The sequence below is a fragment of the Myotis davidii genome, unplaced genomic scaffold (assembly GCF_000327345.1).
Source record: "Myotis davidii unplaced genomic scaffold, ASM32734v1 scaffold1012, whole genome shotgun sequence".
NCBI lineage: Eukaryota > Metazoa > Chordata > Mammalia > Chiroptera > Vespertilionidae > Myotis > Myotis davidii.
This window is the reverse complement of record NW_006283769.1, coordinates 2,040,195-2,064,304: the sequence shown is the minus strand read 5'-3', so window position 1 is coordinate 2,064,304 and position 24,110 is coordinate 2,040,195. Positions and strand designations below refer to the sequence as shown.

At 41.6% G+C, this 24,110-nt stretch overlaps 1 protein-coding gene across 2 annotated transcripts in view; it reads left to right on the top strand.

The window, feature by feature from the left end:
• Window positions 1-83: 83 nt before the first annotated feature.
• SYBU (syntabulin) overlaps window positions 84-24,110 on the top strand; it is a 72,258-nt gene continuing 48,231 nt past the window's right edge. The window contains exons 1-3 of one of the 2 annotated variants that reach the window (XM_006753912.2): window positions 84-526; window positions 1,621-1,819; window positions 23,318-23,515. In XM_006753912.2, the coding sequence (XP_006753975.1) occupies window positions 23,446-23,515 (70 nt within the window). In that variant the 5' untranslated portion in view covers window positions 84-526; window positions 1,621-1,819; window positions 23,318-23,445. Of the gene's footprint in view, window positions 527-1,617; window positions 1,820-23,317; window positions 23,516-24,110 lie in introns of those variants that run through there. The other variant, XM_006753914.2, reaches the window with a different exon arrangement.

Below are 24,110 nucleotides of genomic sequence, written 5' to 3'. Positions count from 1 at the left end.
GCGCGGGGAGGGCAGGTGGAGGGGGAGCGTTTCAGGGCAAACGGGGACAAGGGGTGGTGGGACGATGGGGAGGCAGAGGACCATTTGCTCAGGTGATGAGATGGGTGGATGGTACTGGAGGAACAGATGTGGGGGGTTGACAGGAGGGTGAGAAGGATTGCCTTTGGAGGGTTAATCCCATCTCCCGAAATTGAGGCTTTGGGATCTAGCTCTCAATTGAAATCCTGTGTGTGCGTGTGATGATTAAAAGGCATTTGAGGTATTGGAGGCTGAGGGAGAGGGACAGCTGTGAGCGCCCCAGCTCCGGTTCGGGGTCTGCGGGTGCCGGGCGGGGAGGCAGGCGTGTGCTACCTGCTGGCTGCCCGATGCGCAGGAGAAACCCGGAGGCTGGGCGGGGCGCGCGCCCCGGGGTGGGCTGGGTGCCGGTGCCAGGGCGACCTCAGGATTCCCGGGCTGAGGCTTTCCCTTCCACGCCTGCCCTGTGCGGGCCTCCCCGAGGTGTTTACTTTGGCAGCGACCCTTCCCGGTAAGCAGCGTGGAAAGGAGCAAGAGGTCATGTTTCGAAATAGTGTTTGTTACCTAATCCACAGCCTGTTTTCAGCGGCAGAGGTTGGAGGGAGCAGTGGCGGTTTTTTTTTGCCAAGAGCTCCTCCTAGGAATCCATTTTACTAAGGCAGGGTGGTGGTGACTCCCGAAAGCGCTGGGCTTCGTGGGTTCTGCTTCTAGGTGATGTGCTGTGTTGGCCAAGCATCTGTAGTTACCTCTTTTGGCCTCAGTTTTCTCATCTGTAAATAGGGATATAAATTAGTGTTCTCTCTGTGGCTTGGATGATAAGGGACAAATGGAATCATTGGGAAAGCACCTTAAAATTGGAAAGACATTGCCAAGATATTACTTCTTATGCAATTTAAAAATAAAAAAAAACAAGACATGGCCCTCTGTATTTAATGCTGTGTTTTTAAGGAGACAGAAAAATCTCTTCCCTGTGGGTATCCCGTAGGAAAACAAAAGCTGACCATGGTGTAAAAGGTGGAGCCATCTTACAGAGTATTGGATTTTTGTTTGCTTGTCTGTTGGCAGCTAGCCTTGTGTACCAGGATATTAATGAATAATTAAGAGCCGGGCTGGAAGAGGAGGGATTGGAAGATAAGGCTGCATGATCTACCAGGAGAGGATTGTTCCAGGTATAAGGGTCTATGTGAGGAGGTAGGATGACAGAAGTCACATTGTCACTGCTGATTCAGGGACAGCAAAATGGAAGTCTAGAGGAAATCAAGTAGTGTGCTGAGAGTAATAAAAAGCCTTTGAGACAGCCACAAGCTTGAATGGGGCAGAAAAAGCCAGTGGGAGGGTGAGTCAGATATATACCAGGCAGGGGTGGACCAATACATGGTGTGTGTGTGTGTGTGTGTGTGCACATCCTTGTGGAGTGTGTGCTTTTCAGTAGATTAGAAGGGCTAGCTCAGTGGAATTCATTTCAGCCACAGAGATAAGGGCTACTCGGTGAAGATTCAGTATTCACAGATGTGATTTCTTAGAAACTGAGCCCAGAAGGAAGAGACTAGAGTTCAGACGGGGAAACAAGTTTCCTTTTTTCTTTTTCTGTCCGATTCTGAGAAGGAGCAGAGAGTGCATCATGAGAAGGAGCTTTCCCGAAGCCGAATTCCCCGTCTGATTCTTCGGCCCCATCTGCCCCAGCAGCAGCACAAAGTGTCCCCAGCCTCCGAGTCTCCCTTCTCTGAGGAAGAGAGCAGAGAGTTCAACCACAGCAGCTCCGGGCGCTCAGGGAGGACCATTAGCAGCAACAGCTTCTGTTCAGGTACAGTATGAAATGTGTGCATTGCAGGTACATGGCGAATGGGCCAGGAGTATGAAATGTGTGCATTGCAGGTACATGGCGAATGGGCCAGGAGTATGAAGTATGTGCATGGCAGGTACATGGGGAATGGGCCAGGAGTATGAAATGTGTGCATGGCAGGTACATGGGGAATGGGCCAGGAGTATGAAGTGTGTGCATGGCAGGTACATGGTGAATGGGCCAGGAGTATGAAGTGTGTGCATTGCAGGTACATGGGGAATGGGGCAGGAGTATGAAGTGTGTGCATGGCAGGTACATGGTGAATGGGCCAGGAGTATGAAGTGTGTGCATGGCAGGTACATGGTGAATGGGCCAGGAGTATGAAGTGTGTGCATTGCAGGTACATGGCGAATGGGCCAGGAGTATGAAATGTGTGCATTGCAGGTACATGGGGAATGGGCCAGGAGTATGAAATGTGTGAATTGCAGGTACATGGCGAATGGACCAGGACTGGGCCCTGAGAGTCTAGAACTAGATTTCTGTTGTTAGGATGAATTGTCTATGGTTGCACCTTTTTGGCTGCTTGACCCACCAATACAGCAGTTCCATGTGGTTCAACCCAATGGAATTTCATACCTGTTTTTATATGTTATTTTAGTTGATAATTTACAATGCAAATTCTAACTTTTTGTTTCTATGACAGTTTAAAAGTGTATTCCTTTGTTGCCTAGCCGATGTGGCTCAGTGCATGGGAGACTCATCCATCCCATGCACAAGGTCTCGGGTCCCATCTGGATCATGACACATACCTGGGTTGCAGGTTGGATCCCTGGCCCTGGTTGAGGCATCCGATCGATGTTTCTCTCTCTCTTCTCCACCCTACTCCCTCTCCCCCACCCTTTCTCCCTTCCACTCTCTCTGAAATCAATTGGGGGGGGGGGATATCCTTGGGTGAGACTAAAAATAAAAATAAAATAAAAATGTATTCCTTTGTTAAATATGGAAAACATATCCGCTTGCATTTTAAACTAACAACCTTTATAAGCCTGTGGACTGCTATTTGTGGAATCCTCAAAGATAAAGCAACTCCTAAACCTCAGGATCCAGGAGGTTCATATCCCAGGACTGGCCTTGGAATTTTGACAGAGGGGAAGAGGACAGGCTCTGTAATCTTTCAGGCCTGAGTGGGGATCCCTGGCTTTTGCACCATTTACAAGCTGTGTGCCCTTGGGCAAGTTGCTTAAGCTCTTTAAACCTTAGTTGTTACATCCATAAAATGGGATGGTAATACCTACCTTGTCGAGTTGCTGTGAGGTTGAATGAAACCACATACCTAAGTGTACTCCTAGCTCGGTGCCTGGCTTATAGAGGTGCTTAACAAATGATGGTTCTTAGTATGAAGATCTAGGGATGTCAGTTTTGGCACATGATTAAGGAAGTTTCCTTAAAGTTCTGAGCATATTTGGTAAAAGTACAAATCTCTTCATAGCTCTGGAAGGTGCCACCCCACCATAGTCACTTGATAAAGCCTATTATACTTACTCATTGAAGCGCATGACTTCGAAGGATTTGAATTATCTCAGAAGTACTAGGAATTTGGGTAAAAATTAAATGAGTGACTATCTCATGATTAATGAAAAATGCTTTATAGTGGATAATTTTTAGAACTTTTAGGGAAAATGTAATTTGAAGATTAAGCTATTATTAGAAGAAATATGTGAATCAAGATACTGTGATTAATGCCCTAATTTAGCAGGTTATAATATTTCATTATATTTAGTATTGGTAAACTACATTTTTCAGGGATTTTAAAATGCGACTTTGGATTTATTATATACTTTCACAAAAGAATTCCATCCATAACTTGTATATTAGAAATACTCTGTTGCCTATTTTTTTTCCTTTGTAAAGCTTTAGATTATCTGCTTGGTTCTGAAAGGAAATTCTATCAAAATGTTATATTTTAATATTTATTGCTATTGGAATGATAGGAGTTTAGATTAAAATGGAAATCCACTGATGGGTTTGCTTGATAAGGAAGAAAACTGACCAGCTGGAGCAGTTAAGATCCTTAGAAACTGGAATCGTATTTGCAGAATGTAATGCTGTTTGCTTTCGCTCCATTTGGAGCGCAGGAATCACCAGGGAATATCATTTCGAACTGACATGGCTTTGTTTACGTAACTCAGTTCCACATTTATTACTGATATTCTCTCCACATAGTCATTTTCTCTAACTGACTTCAGGGTGAGTAGTGTTATCAGAAAAAAAAAAAAAGAAAGGAAAAGTTGGTCAAAACAAAAGAAAAACTCCAAATATATTTTAGAAAAAATACATTTGACAAACCCATAAAATTATTACTTTGGGTCATGAATCACTCTCTCCAAGACCCATTCCTTGGATCACCCCTCCTTCCCAGGGGACCCGTCTCCCACTAAGGCCATAATGCTGTACATGAAAATCGAAAGTAGATATTGATCCTTCTGCCACTAACTAGCTGAGAATTGAGTGGCGGAAGCAGCTAATGATGGGTGTCTGTAAACCCCCCTTTCCATCTTCAGCCTCGCATCCTGTCTCCTGATGGGATCCCCTTCGTTCCTGGGCCTCATCCTCCTGTGTTGGTGACTCCCCAAGGTTCGGGCTGGTGCTTTTTCCTTCTTTGCTTGCCTTTCCCGCAGAGCCCTGACAAACCCCACGAGGACTCTGAGTGCTACGCTGACTAAAACGGACAGGAGCAAGGCCTTGGGGGGCGTGTTAATGATGCTCTAGGTAGGAGGTCAGTCAGTGGATGGGAAATAAATGGGTTGGTACTGTGGGGAGCATTAAAGCTGCAGGCAGTGCGGGAGAAAATGTAAAACAGTCCAACCAGCAGATGGGAGTAGCTGGTTTTAATCCAGCCACTTTAACACCAAGGCCAGAATATGTGTTGGTTGCTTAATCATGGCAGGTAAGTCAGAGACCATGCAAACATTGCAAAAGCCATCCTCCGCTAGAATGAAACTGTAATTTTTTAGAGGTGTCTGTTACCACCATAGCTTCGTAAGCTTACAGTGGTCCTTCTGCATTAGCTTGTCTCTTTCGTGAATCATCACATTCATTAATGGAAAAGGGGACATGCAGGATTAGGGGGAGACGCAATTTAATTTGAAAATTATCTTTTAAGGACTGCAAACTAGAGGCTCTTTCCCCGAATCTGTGTCAAAGGCATTTCATTCATTGTTAAGAGCATCATATATTCTAAGATACTTAGTTATTAAAAGGAGGATAATAGCCCTAACTGGTTTGGCTCAGTGGATAGACCGTCGGCCTGCAGACTCAAGGGTCCCAGGTTCGATTCTGGCCAAGGGCATGTACCTTGGTTGCGGGCACATCCCCATTAGGGAATGTGCAGGAGGCAGCTGATCGATGTTTCTCTCTCATCGATGTTTCTAACTCTCTATCCCTCTCCCTTCCTCTCTGTAAAAAAATCAATAAAATATATATATAAAAGGAGGATAATAGGGAGTTTACACAAAGTTTGCTTTTTTTAATATAAAGGATTATCCTTTATTTTGAGAGTCTGGCTCTGTGTTATAAGAAAAAAATCATGATAATGGATTTGTTCTCCACCCCCACCCTCAAATTTTTCTTCTCATTTTATAGATCAGCGAAATTGAAAAACGGGAAACTGTTTTCAAAGTGACCTGTCCATTTTCACTTTTCTCTGCTCCTTCCCACATGCCACTGCCTTCCCCCTTTCTTCCCATGGGAACCTTGATAAGGAACATTTAATGACTTGATATTCTATATGCTAATTTGTATGTTGTATCTATCTCATTTCAGGAAGGAGTTGTGTGTGACCTTTTGCAATTCGTTTGGGGTGTGTCCCCAAAGAGCTCTTCTTTTAATAGCTTCCTATGAGCAGAATTTCTTTGAAGATGTGTGTGTGTGTGTGTGTGTGTGTGTGTGTTTTGCAATGTACTCGAACATCATTCTATTAAAAGTCTACTCCCTACAGTTGGTATTCATCTTAGTCACTGAGTCCTTAGTTAGGTACAGTTAAATTGATAGTGTACATATTGGAGGCCAGGCCCTATTTTGTGTACACAGTAATAAAACATACATTTTTAGTAAATATTAACTAACACTTTTTTTAAAAGAAAGAATATACAAGCATAAGGAAATACAGTTAATAGTAACGAAACACCTGCTTTCATGTCTTACCTTTTATTTTTAATCAGTTTTTAACCAATGTTTTGGCATAAATTTCCCCTATCTTTCCCCCCCCAAACCCCATGCCCGTGTTTCTTGTTTTAACATTCCCATGAGAAGTGATAAAATCCATATTTATGACTTGTGTCCCGCATATGGCCCACTGCATCTAGGTGTCTCTCTCTCTCTCTCTCTCTCTCTCTCTCTCTCTCTCTCTCTCTCTGTCTCTCGTTGGTTAATTGTGTTTGTCATTGTACCACGACTCCAGCCACTATTAGAAAAGCTGATGACCTGGGTGAGTAAGTCAGTCACATACATCAGTCACCTGACATGGTTAGCAGCATGCTGGGCATTCCTCTTCGCTTAGTTGGGGCAATAATTGCCCCCTTAGAACTGGGAGGCAGATGGATTGCTGGGTTTTAAGCGAGTTCTCCTTGGGGTGCCTTGTAAACATGGCAGGTGGAACAAATTATGCATATAGAACACTGTTTTATGGGAGACCAGTGATTTCTCAGAGTTATTTCCACGTTTCTAATCTGCACACACAGATACATAGGCAAATTTATGACTTAACCCATTAAAAACTATCTACCCCATCAATGCACTAAATGGTCAGAATCCAAAATTCTTTTCAGTCTAATCCTGAGTAAGATGTTGGCAGAAAGTGTTTTGGTTTTTACAGTGGCCGTGGAGAAATCCTTCTGCAAGTGCCCATGACCTAGAAGTAATCATTGTTGCTGTTTGTGGGAAGAACAATTAAGGCAAATTACAACCTGACTAGTGCTCTGCCACGGCATGACAACGCCTCCAAAAATTTGCCAGGCCTTGCCAAGCAGAAATATGTTTGCCATGCTTTTGTCCAGTGGAGGAAACTTGGCATCTGGATATAGCAAGCCTTTGAACATAATGAACAGAATTGAGATGAACTGCTTAAAGTAAAAGTGAGCTGCAGTACCGAATTACAGCATAATTGAATGACTGCCAACCTGCTGTGAAGAAAAAAAACAAAAACAAAACCAAGGCCCTAAGACTTCAGTATCATTTTAATGAGGAGAGGACTTAGGCACAGTTGCATAATATGTATTTCAGGTGCTTAGCTGCCTCCGTCACAGAAATAAGTGCCTAATGAAATAGGTTACACAGGCACTATTTCTGTGAGGATGTGGTAACTGCCATTAGGAGGACAAGAGCAAAGTTTTCTTGACATTTAATAATAATTAAAAAAAAATACTTAGCAGTAGGGACTGTGAAAGCCATCATGACAGAATTGGACCATACCCGAAAGCAAATTATGGCACCCAATGTGAACATCTTTTATGTCCCAAATTACTCATTTTTATGACAATATTTCTCAATTTCAGAGTCTAGTGTTGGTCTACTTTAGAACCCTCAGGAAAATGGGTTTACAATGTGGGTGCCTTGGCCCCACCCTATGATCTCAGAAAGGGAGGGCCCAGGAATCTGTATTTTACAGGTTTTCCAGATGACTTTTAAGTCAGCCTCCCTGATCTGTGGTCTCTGTGTGGTTTTGGGGATTCTGTATGAGAAGTGCAACGGGTGTGCCCACGGTGGCATCACAAGATGAATGAGGATCAAGATGGTGGAGGTGGGGCCCAGCCAGGCCATTTGAACCCATGCATATGGACAAGGGAAATGCCTGCACAGTCCTTAGAAATTACAGCTTCCCGTTGTTTATTTACAACTCCCATGCTATTAGTCTTAGAAATAGTAATATTTATCTCTACGTAATGGATTTAATTTGTGTATAAATAGTAGAAAAGTAGAGGGGAGGAGAAAACATTTTTCTCTGTTTTCCCATAGAATCCTTTCTTTCTGGATTTACTATTTTGAGCCATGGCTTTTATTCTTTTGTGTTTTCTCTCGCTGGTACTAGGATGATTTGGGTGCACCGAAAGTGCTATACTGGGTATGCCCTGCGTGTACCCTGAATAGTTGGTACACTGAAAGAGACAAAGCAAAAGAGAGAAACTGTGGCCTGGGAGGAGGAAGACATTCAGAATTTTGTAAACTTCCACAGAAATGTATTTTCCTATACTCATTTATTTAATGCTATTAAGAATCAGGAAGTGTGCTAAGGCTATAAAGTTGAAAAAAGCACAGGGATTGCCTGGCCGGTGTGGCTCAGGGGTTGAGCGTCGACCCATGAACCGGGAAGTCACGGTTCGAATCCCGGTCAGGGCACATGCCCAGGTTGCAGGCTCAATCCCCACTAAGGGGCTATGCAGGAGGCAGCTGGTCAGTGATTCTCTCTCATCATTGATGTTTCTATCTCTCCCTCTCCCTTCCTCTGTCTGCAATCAATAAAAAACATATTTTAAAAACATACAGATTAAAACACAAAACACAGGGATTGGAAACATCTATTACTTTACTGCCCTAACCCTGGCACCAAAATACATGGAGAGCAAATCTTTGAATGTGATTCCCACATGACTGTCTGCACTCACCTGTTTTGTTTCCCTGCCCCTTTTACCCACACACAATCCTTCCTGGTAATTTGAGTTTGTTGTTCCACTTATGATCGCATTAGCCTCTCACATTTCATAAGCCCAGGGATTCAGAGAAGTGACATTATTAGGGTAGTGGGTAAACACGAGCCTTGGCGTCAGTGGACCTAAGTTAAAGGCATGAAATGAGATTAGCAAGGTGGGCAGGTCCGGTCAGAACTTGATCCATGAGGTCAAGGATGCATACAGGACCTAGAGAGTAATGTAAAGCGTGAGGCTGCCTGGGTGGATGACAGCCGTGGGGGACTCTAGAACTGGATGGTAGCCAGAATACCTTCTAACGGTATATTCAGAAATTGAAAAACTTGGCTCTTTTACCAACTCTGTAGGCAAAGTAGCAGACGTAAATAGTGGGATGCGGCTCATGGCTGCTGCTGTGCAATTCACAAAGGTCTTGCGGGCCCAATGAAGGGTTTTCAGCAGAGAAGGGTTCTGACCAGATTTGTAATTTAAGAGATCTTTCTGATTATGTGTCTGGGCAGTGGATGGGAGGGGCGGCCTGGTTGGCAGGCCACTGTGGCAGTCTAAGTGAAGACTGATAAAATGATAGTATGAGGATTAGGGCCTAGAGAGCATATGGGTCTTAGTCACCAATGGCAAGTGGAAGGAGAAAGGATTGTGTCCAAGTTTCCGGATGAGCACCAATGGAGCAGCAGGACTTGGGAGAAGGCCACTGAGTGCGGTTGGTGAGCTCAGATTAGGCTCTGTTGCATTTGAGTGAAAGGTTGAGGTGTGGAGTGAAAAGAAGTCAGAGATGTTGGTTGCTGAAGATAAGGAAGTTGCCACTATTACCTGAAGAGAGTGCATGGAGGAAGAAGATGAGAGGACCAGGGCTGGCACTCTGAGAGAAAGCAAGAGTAGGCAGAATAAGGAAACCAAGGCACCTGAGAATGAGCACTCAGAGAGGAAGGAGGGGAGCCAAGGGTGACAGTGTCTCCAATCCCAAAGGAAGACCTTTAAGAAGAAAGAAGCCATTAGGTTCAGAGGCCACAGCAGGATTAGGAGGTTTCCACTGAGAAGCACTCTGGGAGAAGACCACCAGGGCATCAGTGACCTTAGGCAGAAACAGTCCCAGGAGGTTGTGGGGATGGAATCCGCATCAGGCTGAGATGTGAATGGGAGGTGACAAATGGAGTATGGACAGCGTTTTTCAAAAAGCCAAAGTGGGATGAGAAAGAAGAAACAGAATAAAAACAAGTGTTTCGTAGGTAGTGAAGATAGGGTGTTCATCAGATGACAGGTATTTTGATAATGTTTTCAGGCTGAAGGGAAATGCACAAGAAAGAGAGAGAGAGATTGAAAATAGTAAAGAAGTGATAACTTTGTAATGAGACTGGGGTAGACCAAAAAAAAGACATGTAAGGAAGGATGGAAAGGCCAGATGTGAATACAGCACAGGGGTTTGAGGCTTCCTCTGTCATACCACATGACCTGGTTTTAAAATTTCATATTCAATTACCTGATTCCCTGGGAGGCTGATAGACTATAAGCTGCATGAAGGCAGGAACAAATACTTATTAAGTAGCCGACATGTAGCAGTTACTTAGTAAGTATTTGTTGTTATTTGGTAGAAGGCATCATTATGAGAATAGGATAAGTGATGTATTTTCATTCATTTAATAAAATCTATTAAATCATTGGGGAAATAAAACAACTAGAACCATACCCAGTCCTCAATTTAATAGGTTTATTAAAGGAAGAAAACATTCCTGTCCTGAGAAGTTCCTGTGAAGCCAAAAAACCCAAATAATAATAATAATGATCTCCATAATAGAACCATGCCCCCAGGGCTGTGGGCAGCTGGGAGAGAAATCTCTTGCTAAGAAAATCAGCAAATGCTCCACTAAAGAGCTGGCGCTTGAAAACCGTGGGGAAAGGCAACAGCCCAGTTCAAAGTGAAGAAGGAATTGAGCACAAAGCCACATCCCCACTTTCCCAGGACTCCAACCTGACACTAGCCACCACCCCACCTTGCTCCACAGGTGCTTTTGATTCTGAGAAAGCGCTGGTCCCCTCCCCCTGACCCAGCGGAGGCTGGTGACTTCAGGAATGCAAGACTGCAGGGTGTGCCTGTGTTGTTAAGTGGCTTTGCTGGCTCCTGGACCAGTTACTGCCCCAAACCGCCTCTGCTCCTCAGCTTGGCTGTCTCCTGCTTTGGAGACACATCCCAGCTCCTCCTCTGCCCAGCAGAGACTCCTACCCAGCTGCTGCTCACAGGGCGGGTAGCCATCCTCATGCCCAGGCGCTCCACTGCCCAGGTGCCACGATCTGGCTCCAGAAGGGGGCCCGTCAGTTCAGACTGACCGCTCTCTCTCTTGAGAAAACCCAAACCGAGTGTCCCAGTGACCCCAGTGCGCATGAGGTGAGCATCCAGCTCATCCCCCTCCGATGAATGTTCCGGGTTCCTCTTCCCTGTCTGGCTGAGCCATCCTTCCCACTGCTTTTGTGTGGGCGGCCTGGCCATGCAGGTAGGATTCCTCTTAGATGCTGACAGAATTCTTGAGACCGTGCGGATCTTAACCTGCAGTTCTCTTGATTCTGAGGTGTTTCAGAGGACTGGATATTTTTTCATGCTTGTTACTATATAGATATAGTAACAAGCATGAAAAAATATATATACTATATATAGTAACAAGCATGAAAAAATATATATATTTAACTTAAAAGTAATAGAAATGTGCAAACACATGTCGGAGTGGAGGTCGTCACATTCATAAGATTTATTTTGTTGTTGCTGTTGTTAATCCTCTCCCAAGGATTTTTTCCAATTGATTTTTTAGACAGAGAAGGAAGGAGATGGGGTGGTGGAGAGGGATGGAGGGAGGGAGGGAGAGAGAGAGGGGGAGAGGGAGAGAGAAACATTGATGTGAGAGAAACACATTGATTAGTTGTCTCCTGAACACTCCCTGACCAGGGCTGGGGATCGAACCTGCAACCCAGGTACGTGCCCTTGACTCAGAATCCAACCCAAGACCCTTTTGTGTAGGGACCAACCCTCTAACCCTGAGAAACACTGGCCAGGGCTATGGGATTTATTTTGTTTTGCTTTTTGCCCAAGTGAGGTTGTGCTATATTAACCTGCTGTTGTGTTAAGTAAATATTTATTGAACCCCTCTGGTCGGGGAGGGACCACCCTAGGAGGCGAGTAGAGCGATGAACAATACTGACAGGACTCCTGTCCTGGAGTGTGTGTTCCAGGCAGTCCCTGCACGGTCACTGGGTGCCGGTGCATGGCCGTGGCCTCATCCATTGCAGTGACAACCGTGTCCCACTCTACGGAAGGCCATCACTTACTCAGCCATTCTTCTGTGGATGGACATTTCACCTGTGAGGTTAACTTTCAAAATTCAGAATTTTATTTCATGAATGCCGCTGGAATTAGACTGTTTCTGAGCATAATCTTTCTTTTTTCTTTCATGTTGCTTTCTTTAAAATGAAATAAATACCATGATAACACATATGTTATCTAAAACAATTCTTTTTCCAAATAGAAAAAAAATGTAGCGAGTACCCAGATTGTGTAATGAGCATTGTTTTTTTTTCCTCAGCCTTCTCCCATTTTTATCCCTGTCGACCATCACCATCTTCAGCTTCTCAGTGTAGGTAAATAGATGGGAGGGGGCTGTATTTACGTTTCTATAAGGGGGCCAACTGTAACTCTGGTGTCCTTAGAGTGGCTTGGCATTTCCTTGTTGTAAGGTTTTCGGGAGAGTAAGCTCTCCTAGCTTTCCAGTTCTCCCTGCCTCTTCCTCTCCCTCTCTGCCATATTCTCCTGCCAAGGAACCTAAAACAACGCAAAACAAAACCCAAACAAAAAAAAACAGGGAGTCTTTGAAAAGGCATGGCTTGGAAACGGCAAATGAACTCATATTGCTAAGAAGATAGAAAATCGGAAGTATTAGTAACATGCTTATTTTGTAAAGATCATGCCCTAGGAAAGAAAGAGCAAGAGAAATAAAGGCTTGCGCCCCACCACCACCCTTGCCGGGCTCACCTGTCTCCTGGTAATGATAGAGGCAACCTGCTCCCCAATTTCAGCAGCAGCAACTCCTGCCCCCAAACTGGGTAGATTCCTTACTCACACTACATTACATGTAAGAACCAAGGTATTTTCCTCTCCAGATTCCTTCTCCTTTGGCTGCTCATGCAACTTGGACAGCATGACTCACTCTTGGTAGGAAAACCAGGGGGGTGGGCCCTTATTTCAGAGAGAACAGGAGTTCTAGGAAGGAAAGGAAACCTACCCCACTTCATGCCTTCACTTCCTCCTGCACTGCTGGGGCTGCACCAGAATGACTTTTACAGGAGCACTCAAGGCTCCAAAATAGCTCAGAAATCCTGGGAATGTTTATATGTCAAACGATTATTTTGTCTCCAAGAAACCAGGGAGACATTCATTAAATAATTGCTTCCCTCTCCCCGGTATTTTTATAGATGGAGGTTGCCTGTCTTAGCGGAGGCGCATCATTTGAATTACCATCAGCACACATACACTCATTTCCATCAGCACACACCTATGCGCAAGTACACACATCTTTTGCAGAAAATAAGCTTCCTTTGACCCCCTCATCAGCTGGCAACTGCCATCTTATTTCTTGGCTCCTTTTCAGAGCAAAACCTCTCCAAAATCCCCTCTCCATAATTTTCCCTTGTTAAGCATGTGAGTGACCATGTTGGCAAAATCTAACATTCTCTTGTCTGCGTTTATTTTCCTCAACTTCTCAGCAAAAATCAGCGCAATTGAACAAGCCCCTGTCTTGGGATATATTTTCCTCCTGCCTCTCATCTCAGTCCTAAGTCACCTTTCTGCCTTCACCCCCACCTCCTTGTCCGCAAAATGTGATAGTGCCCCAGGCCCCAGGCCTCAGCCCTCTTCTCTTCCTGTCCTCCCCTCACCCCCTAACCCCCAGGACTCACATCTGTAAATCCCTCACCTGTAGGATGGCGCTGCTACCTGACCTCTTTCTTGAGCTTCAGGATCACCTATCTCACTGCCTATTTGATATCTCCAAAGTTGTGGATAATTTGTGCCTCAGATTTAACATTATCAAAAACAGAAGTCTGGATTTCACCCCCTACTCAGAAATGACCACCATAGTCCTTGTTGTTGAAGCAAAGAACCTAGCAGACATTCTTTCTCCCTCCTATTTTTCATGGTCATAAATGAATGCTTTCAATTATGTTTTCAAAATCTATCCCAAATCCATCTACGTTTCTCATTGTCCAGTGCTATCTCCCTAGTCAAACCACATCATCTCACACGTCTACAGTGGCCATGGCCTCCTCGTGGGTTTATTTGCTTCTGTGTTTTCATTCCGGAAGCGTCCACAGGGCACATGGTTAAGAAGGAGGCTCTGGAGTCAGCCTGTTTGATTCGTGTCCTGGCCCTGCCACTTCCTGGCTGTGAACTCGGCCGGTGGTTTAAACGCTAGTGCTGGTATTTCACGCCCTCTGCACAGCAGGATGATAGTTGTACCGATCTCAGAGGGATATTAGATGTTAAGGTCGGTGTTAAGTGTTTAGTAGCACTCAGTAAATATTAGCTGGATATATTATAACTAGTAGAGCCTGTTCTCCACAAACAAAATTGTTGTCATCTGCTTAATGCATGTTATGGCTTCCACTGCACTTAATACGCACTTAGGATTCCTGGCCACCGTCCTGCACATCCTCCGGCTTCTACCTCCCTTCGACTTCATCATCAATCCTTTCCTCCCCATCCGCCTTCCTGGGCTTTTTTCAGTTTCTCCAATGCACCCACTTCCTTGTTGTTCCCACTGCCTGGAGTTCTTTCCCCTGCCTTTTCCATGACTGGCTTCTTATGTTTTGAGATCTCACCTCCAATGGCCTCTTCAGGGCCTTCCTTGACAACCTTTCTAAGGAAGTACCTTCCCACCTCCCACCTAGATAGTCTTTCTGATATCGCCCAATTTGTTCATTAACAGTAAGTACATCACAATCTTCTCTATGTATTTTTTACTTGTTTATTAAATGTCTCTCTCCACCACTAGAACGTGAACTCCTTGATGACAAGGTTCTTAGAGTCTTGATCATCATTACACCCCTAATATCTAGAAGACTAGCTGGTATAGGAAGTCAGTAATTATTTGTGGAAAGGATGGATGAATGGATGGATAGATGAATGAGATTCTTACACTTCAACAATGGTAATTAGGGAGTGTTTCATTGTAGAGTGCTAACGCCAAATTAGCTCAGAGCCTTATAGACCTGTGAATGCTCACTCCAAAAGATGCTAAAATTAAATGAAGGAATAGAAGTTCAAATGTTGCTATTGGGAACCTGGAATGCAAAGCTATTTGAATGGCAAGCATTTATACGGTTACTGTGTTGAAGCAAGAATATTGGAAAAACTGGAAACATCTAGAGTTTCTTGCCTCAGATTTTTGTGGTCTGCTTATTATGGGATGGCTCCTTTTAACAGCTTCCTTTGTCTGTTTTTAATTTGCGCACTCCCCAAGTTGCTGCTGTTTCCTCTTGGAACAAAGGCATAGAACATTTTTGAAAACAGCTAGCTTGTGGTAGTTAGAAAAACAAGGACTTCCTAACATTTAGGCAAACCTGAGTTTGAATCTTGAGTCAGTTACTTAGTAGATGTGTGACTAAAACGCTTAACCTCTCTGAACCTCAGTTTTCCCACCTATAAAATAACATATTATTAAATTATATGATAAAGAGTAGTGTTCTTGCCATGTGATAACTATTTAATAAATGTTACATTTCTCACCTTACCTATAGTCCGTGCATTGTAATACTTTTCTTACTGTACCTCTTTTCAATGCATTTGGATGGTTTGTGGTATTTCACAGGGTTCAGATTAACAGTGAGTGTAAACTGTGGCATTTTATCTGTGTTCATCAGACTATCTTCAAAAATGTCAGTATCTAAAATAGTAAGAATAATAACATTTATAACAGTGTCTGGCCCATAGTAGATACTCAACAAATATTTGAATGGATGAGTAAGTAGTCTGTAAACATTACTGTCTGTCATTCACGAGAATCAATTCATTTCCATATAGTTTTAAGTAATGTTTCCTTAAAATAGCAAAGATTTTTTTCCTCAAAATGTGCAACTGAACATTGAACAGCATCAAATCATAACTGAATGTTTCAAGACATGATGGGCAAAAGCATGTTTTCCTCTGCCTGTTATTTTTACGTATGTCTTCTGGAATTGTTTAGTTCAGTAATGAGCTCCGAGATCTAAATTCAAAAATTTAGAACCAAAAGTTTTAGAGATGTTTCTTGGGTTTTCAGGAAATATTTTACATGTAGAACCTAGTGTTTTATTCGTGAGTGTAATTGATTCAAGGAGAGTCAATAGGGACTTAGTCATCATAATTGCCACCAAATGTGTTTCACAGCCCTGGTTGTCAGGCACTTTAGTTAAATGTTAGGAAGTGGTGTATAAAATATACACACTTTGGGCAATCCCAATATTTTAAAATGTAGATTTAAAATATATGTAGATATTTTTGTTTGCTTTGCAAAAAACATTCATTGCTATAGAAATTTCATCAGAAAAACATTGCACAGTAATATGGAAAGGAAAAATTTTCTAAAAATTAAAAAAAAATAATGTTACCATCTAACCTCATCAAAAAGAACTAAATTTAGATGAAAAGGTAAGTTATAAAAAGACAGAATAAAGAATATATAAATTTGGTTGATTTGGGGTAGAGAAAGAGAGTCTAAGCATTAAAACATTAAAAGAAATCAAAGGAAAATATGGAGAGATTTGGCAACTAGAAATAAAAAAGGTTTGAAAATAAATAACATTATAAAGTTAAAAGCAAACAGCATACTGAATGAGAGATGACAAAGGGCTAATGCCTTTCACATACAAGGATTTCTTCCAGATCAGGAAGAAATTCTTAACACTTTAATAGAAAAGTTGTCAATGGACATGAACAATTCATAGAATCAGTAAAAAGGCCAATGAACATGTGAGAGACAGGAAGCCTCACTGATAACTAAATACCTGCAAACTAAAACATCAGAAATATATTTTCCATTATTAACTTGGCAAAAGTGCAAGCAAAATCGTATTCAATACTGACAAGAATTTAATAAATGGTATACTCTCATACAATAACAAAGGAATGTAAGTTGTCTCAAACTTCTTGGAAGTCTTAGTAATTCCACTAATTTTAGAGATAAATTCTTTAAGATGATAAAAAAAAAAACTTGGCCAAATATTTATCTGTAAAAATGTTACTAAAGCAATTTTACTAATAGTGAGAAAGTTAGAAACAACCTAAAGTGTCCCACAAAAAGAAATTGATTTTTTTTTAAATACAATGTTTACATCTATTTAAAGTTACTCATTTAACATTTTTTATAAAATATTTTCAAACTTTGTGAAACGTACTTTAAAGCAGAGAGAATATGGCAGTGATTCCCAATATGCTGCTTATTCACTTTTACCCACATTGAGCAACAGCAGATCATCATATTTGCTACATTTATCCCGCTTTTCTTTTCTTTTTTACTTTGCTAAGCATTTTAAAGCAAAACTCCAGACAGCATGTCATCTTATGTCTACCTACATATATCAGCATGCATTTATTTTAAAAATGGACAATTTCTTACATAAACATAGTGCCATCTTCACTGCTAACGCACTTACCATAATTCCTTGATGATACAGAACATTGAAATGGCCCCGATTGTCTCAGAAGTGTCTGTTTGCTTCCTCATGGCATCATTCAACCCAGAGGCCCGCAGACCTTTTCTGTAAAGGACCAGAGAGTACCTGTTTCCACCTTTGCTGGCCAGATGATGTCTGTCACAGTTGTTCAGCTCTGCCATTGTGAGCGTGGAAGCCAGAGTAAACGTGTGGAGGATTGAGCATGGCTGTGTTTCAGGGATATTCTGTACACACACACAGACAGCGAACTAGGATCGGCCTGAAGGCTATAGTTCACCACGCCCTGACTTAACTCATTACTTCCTTCTCCATGTATTTTATAAGGTGGACATTAGCTTTGAAAGTTGAATAGATTCAGGGGAAAATTTTTGTGGTGAGAATACTTCATGGGGCGAGCTGTGGGCTTCACCTCCCATCCCATCAGAAGGTGCATGATGTCTGTCTATTGTCCTACTCTGTTGTTGGTGATACTCAGAAGACTTAGTGGGTACCAATCCCTCTACTGTATCGATTATGTTTGTTGCCCAGGTAATTTAATTAGACATAATTACAAAATAGCCCTGACTGGGTGCAGAGATGATATTGTCCCATACAACAAAAGGTTTCAGGTTCTATTCTCTGGCTGGGCACATACCTAGGCTGTGGGTTCAATCCCAGGTCAGTCTAGTATGGGAGGCACTCAATTGATGTTTCTAATCTCAATCCCTCTCTCTCTTTCTCTCTCTCTTTCTTCTCTCTCTCTCTCTCTCTCTCTCTCTCTCTCTCTCTCTCTCTCTCTCTCTCTCTCTCTCTCTCTCCCCCCCACCCCCCCACCTAAAATCAGTTAACAAATTTCAACATATAGCATGGTTCCTGGGTCACCGCCCATGATTTCCAGTGGGTTGGGATTCTTGTGAGTGAAAGGGATATTTTTTCTCTCTTTAGTTTTTCTTTTCTGTATGACTGTGAATCAGATTTTTAAAAATATTCAATGGTTATCAGTTGGTAGCATTTATTATTCTTTTTCATGCCCAAATTATTCCATCTTTGGCCAACTGGGACCCCTTTGTGTTGGCTCCTGTTAGTTGTTAATAGCTTTCTTTCTAGGCTAACAAATTCCAGGGAGAAATGGTCAGTAGCAGAGTAATAAATCTGTCTATAATATGTGTTGAAATTTTAGCAAAACAAAAAGCAAGCAACCATATACAACCATATGTATTTAAGAAAAGATTAATAAGAAATATGCCAAATTGTTAAATATTTGTTGCTGCTAGTACAGTTATAGGAAAATACTATTTATTTTTTTCTTTAGCGTTTTGCACTTTTCTGCACTCCAGATTTTCACAATGAGATTTATTACTTTTATAATAAAAATATTAAGTTAAAATTTTAAAAACCCCAGTAGATTTTCTTTACTAATAAGTTCTTCTGCATTTAAAATAAAATTGAAATTATTTTAAAAGATACTTATGCACACCTTTTTCAGAACTGTAAGTGGAGTAATTATATGATTATTAATTATCTCCCATATTTTCAAAGAGCTGTAATGTATGCAAAGAGGAAAAATAGATAAACAATTTTTAAATATTCTCTTTGTTGAAAGTATTACAGATGTCCCCCTTTTTCCTCTCTTTGACCCCTATTGTCTGTGTGCATGGGTTATGCATATAGGCACGTAAGTTCTTTGGTTAATCTCTCCCCACCCGCCCCCAATTCCCTTTGAGATTCATCAGTCTGTTCCATGCTTCTATGTCTCTGGATCTATTTTGTTCATCAGTTTATTTTGTTCATTAGATTCCACCTATGAGCGGTGCCTGGTCTTCCCATCTGTCTTTACAGACCTTACATTTTTTTTCCTTTAACAATAATTTGGAAACTAGTTAGCAGGTATATCTCCTACAACACTTTAGTTAGGCCTCAACTTCTGGGGGTTCCTGGATCTGGGAATATTCTTTCTACTGTTTTCAGACCTGCATATTGACAGGTTCAAAGCAAATAAACAAGGGCAACAACAGCAACATAACTTATTCTGTAATGTACATCAGGGAAGACATGTACTAGTAAATATGTCTCCTTCACTGTAGTTAGTGGTCATTTAGATGTGGCCTTGATGAGGGGCCACTTTTACCTGAGTTTCACCAGTGGCCCTTGTTAGTGGGATTTTAAATGTTGACCCCATGGAGAAATCATCCTATATTTTTAAATGTATCCCGCATTGTATAAAGCATGGACCATGGTTCTGGTGTGTGTGTGTGTGTGTGTGTGTGTGTGTGTGTGTGTGTGGTGGAGTTACTCTTACCATGAATAATAGAGAAAGAAGTGTAAAAACTCAATAGTGTAAGAGTTGGTGTGAGTGGATGTGTGCACACGTGTCTCTATTTGTTTTAAAAGAACCCCTCCCTCTCCAATGCAGACAGCCTTCTGCACCCTCTTCCTAAAGTCCTTGGAGCAAAGCTTCCCTGGTGCCAAAACCAGACTAAAATGCTCTCGCTTTTCTCTGGCACGCTTCTGGAAATTTGGAACAACTTATGCTTTTGGGGTAGATCATTCAGGATTTCCGCCGTTTCCTGCCCAGAGACAGTTTGCTCCTGGAATCATCGTAGAACTACCTTTCACTGATAATTTCTTCATACTGTACCAACCTAACAAAAGCTACCATGTAAATGTTGCATTTCTAAATCTCTGGATTCTACAGGACAGATTCAGGAAAGAAGGTAGCAGCAGGAAACAAGGCACGGGCAAAGGGTTTACCCGAAGCCCGTTCAATAAGTAAATCTCTTCAATATGCGCTTGATCCACAGGCAGCTTGGCTCGTGGGAGATTAGGCCTGAGCAGCCAGAGAACATCAACGTGTCTGCGCTATTCTCGGGGTAAATGTGAATGAAGAATATTTTACATAGACTTTTGGAAAGGAGATTATCTCTATCTGGATTGGTCATCTGCTTCCAACTGTGACCGGGAATTTAAAAAGGAGTAGGAGGAAGAAAAGGGAAGGGGGAGAGTGGAAAAGGGGCCTTAAACATGACGTTGAAAAAATAACCACTCCTTCAGTGCTGCGTGGAGGAAAATACCTCAGGTGTCACTGGTGATGAGATAGCCCTCCCGTACGGGAAGTTCTGTGGCCCTGGCTTTGGCCTTACTTTGCATAACTTGATGTGTGCTCTCCGGGGTAGGAAAATTTATGGCCCTGCCCTTTGCAAAGCCAGATTCCTTTGTTAGTGTGGGTCCCACTAGACAAAACAGGCAAATGTCCCAGCTTCTCTAGCTCACAGATTTTCATGGCTATGAATTTGCCTTAATAGGCTTGCCAGTGTATAGGAAATACCACTTGCATTGTAAGTGCCATGGACCCAACTTATTTGGACTTATTTATATGCGCCATCGGAATGGGACTGGGCATAATACCTGTGGGCTGGTGCAGTGCTAAGGCTTGATATACTGGTATATTTGTTTAACCAATGAAAGGCCATGTCTTGGATTCCTATGGTTTCCTGTTTAATATGAAGCACAATATTAGACAGGTAAGAGCTGCTGGGTCAACACTAGTTTATGTAGTGATTCAAATGATGTATTAGGTAACTAAAGTTAAAATTTTATTTAGGTAGCCCTGGTGGGTGTGGCTCAGTTGATTGAGTATTGTCCCATCCACCCAAAGGTCGCTGGTTCCATATCCACCATATCCAGTCAGGGCACATACCCAGCTTTCAGGTTCAATCCCCAGTTGGGGTGCATTCAGGAGGCAGCTGATTGATCTTTCTCTCTCTCTCTCTCTTTCTCTCAATCTCTCTCTCTCTCCCCCCCTCCCTCCCTGCCTTTCCTTTCCCCTCTCTCTAAAATCAATTAAAAAATTCTAAAAATTTTATTCTCAATACCTGTCTCTGAAGATACTGGCTATACATGTTAATGAAAGGTAAGTGGAAAATGAAAAATTGTTATAGCCTTCCCTAAATTATTATCATTCTAAATAATTTCAGTTTCCAATTTTTAATAAGACCCAAGCACTTAATCCTCGAAATTACTAGCACTGAAGACATGGTGCAAACATACTCTTACTTAACTTTAACCAAAATGATAATGGAACCAAACAGGACACATATGCTTTCTGTTTATTTAAAGCATACTTTTGATAGTTTCTCAACACCAGGAATTGTTTAATAGTGTCACTTTGGGTCTAAGATTTTCCGAGAAAAAATTACTTTTTAGGGTAGAAAATATGAAGCATGGATTTTTATTTATTTGGGCCATCTCTCTTTCTAAAGAAGTATTTTATGGAACCGACTCATAAAGAAAAGACTTTAAAGGCAATGGGTAATTTTGAATGATTAGGCCGCATTCTTTTGGGTTGATCTGCTTTGGGGTAGGAAGCCAGGAGACACTCCCCTGAGGCAATGTGCAGACCTGCGGAGCCTTGTCAGAGCGCTGGCATCTGTCTGGTAAAGGCTTTGCACCTTTAGAGAAGGAGCTCAGATTTCTTCGGGGTGAAACATGGGACCTGCAAACGTAAGAGAAAGACAGGGATGAGAAGCCATGAAATAGCTGCGCAGGAGTAGCCAGGAGGGGTTCCCATCACTGTCACTCAGGAGTTCAGGAAGAACATAGCACGTTGAAAAGAGCAGCAAAGGCAGTAGGCACGGGCAATGCACTAAGCACCATTCACTTCCAGAAGTAGACTATTGAGGTCCTATGTACACTATGTCCAAAAGTTTTAAAAAAAGAATATTAGGAGAAATAAATCATTTTACCAGTTCCAAATTTACTTATTCCAGGAACTAGACTATTTCATAATAAAAACTTAAATGAAGGCCAAAAATGAAGCAATGGCAGTTCTTTTTAGATGGATTCTAAATTCAGGCAATCGGTATATTTTATTCAAGCTTAATTCTATTTCTGTCTTCAGTAAAGCTATGGAGTTTTAAGATAGATTTTCATAGATGACACATTATTTTTACTTCTTTTAATATTCATAAAAGTATAATACTTCTAAAAGTTTTACTAAATGTCTTCTTTTTTTTGTCTAACTAGTTACTAAGGTAACTCTGGCATCAAAATATGTTTGTATAACAAAGATATATTTAGTAATGAAAATTACCACTGATTGATTAGTTTGAGTGGACATACTTTTAAGTAATATTGATTTTCATTAAATTCCCGTAAAATTCTCCTCATCAAAGTATACATGAATTAACCAACCATCATAAATATTTAATTAGTGTGGAAAGCACTTATAGGAGTCAGCAGTACAACTTTCCTGTTTACTGAATAAGCACCTACACAGGTCACTTCCCATCATGCATATTTATTTATAATAATGACAGTGGTAATAATCTGTAACTTGGAAGTTAAGAGAACATTTTGAGTATCAAAATTCATTTTACCTATTTACCCCAGACAGCAGGACTTTTGGATATACATAATAACAAAACAGGACCACTTCTCTCTGCTTCCTTGAACTCAAAATGCCAGCTCTCTTATCTCTTACTCTGTTAACCAAATGATGGGCCAAGTTAGCAATCAAAAACTGGGTGTGGTCAATAATATTCAAGTAACTTTTTTTTCTAACACAGACAACTCTGAAGCTTTCCCATTAATGATCCAGGTTACTGTGCTGAATTATTACTTAACCCCATCAAAAATCCGTGGACATTTATGACCCAAAAGTAGATTACCTAATGTGTTAAAAAGAGACAAACATTTAGGCTTTGAGAACATGAATATTACAGAAATAATTTTGATCCAAAAAGCTTATAAGGTATTGCCTTAAAATATGTTTTTTGATCATTGATACCTTTTATTTTTTTAATTTATCTTTATTGTTGAAACTATTACAAATGTCCAATTCTCCATTGACCCCCTCCATCCCACACCCATCTCCCCCTAAGGCCTTTATTACACTATTGTCTGTGTCCATGGGTTATGCATATAAGCATATACGTTTTTTGGTTTGATCATTGATATTTTCTCTGTTAAAATGATTGACCAAAATATGGAAAATAAAAGGAGAATCATTTACAGGCATTAGCCTGGGGCTTGATAAGCAAAGTGTATGTGTGTGTGGGTGTGTGTGCTTATGTGCATGGCTCACTGTATGTTTCTCTCAGCCACCATTGATTTCCTCCTCCTCACTGAACACTTGCTGGTTCCTGTCTTCCAGATGACACTGGCTGTCCTAGTAGCCAGTCCGTGTCTCCTGTGAAGACGCCCTCGGATGCTGGAAACAGTCCTGTTGGCTTTCGCCCTGGAAGTGATGAAGACTTCACCAGGAAGAAATGCACAGTTGGGATGGTTGGCGAGGGAAGCATCCAGTCAGCTCGATATAAGAAGGAACCCAAGTCAGGCCTTGTAAAGCCAGGTAAGTGCACTTACATTCATCTTGTGATCAGCCTGGTATGACTGCAGTGATTTCACACCTGAAAGGAAACACCTGTATGTCAAGACAGGGAACACTAATGCTGTACCCAGAACCCAGAAACCTCTGTTTTCAAAAACGATGTGGGACAAAGAGCGGAATATTTTCTGCACTAGTTGTTAAAAATTGAGTCATTATGGTGATAGGAGTACATTATAAAGACTCAGAAGATGGAGCAACGTTGAAGAAATGTTAACTGGATGATCTAGTAGACATTTAAACTCTATAATTAATCCCAACATAAATTATATTAAGAAGTTACTTGGTACCATCTAAAGTGCCCACAAATTATGAAAAGAAGAGGTTATCTTGATGCAGATCTTTAGGGCTGAGCATACTTGCAAACCTAGTTATTTTATTTGCTTTTAAAGATTGAAATATGAATATGATGGTATAAGTACCAGTTGTACTGCTTACTAATGCGGATTTTGCAATCAAACATGATACTTTCAAGAGAAACATCACAAGTGCTTTACTCAAAGTAATGTCCATCGCTAGCTACATATTTCCGCCATCTTTCAGGTAATTTGTGGACACG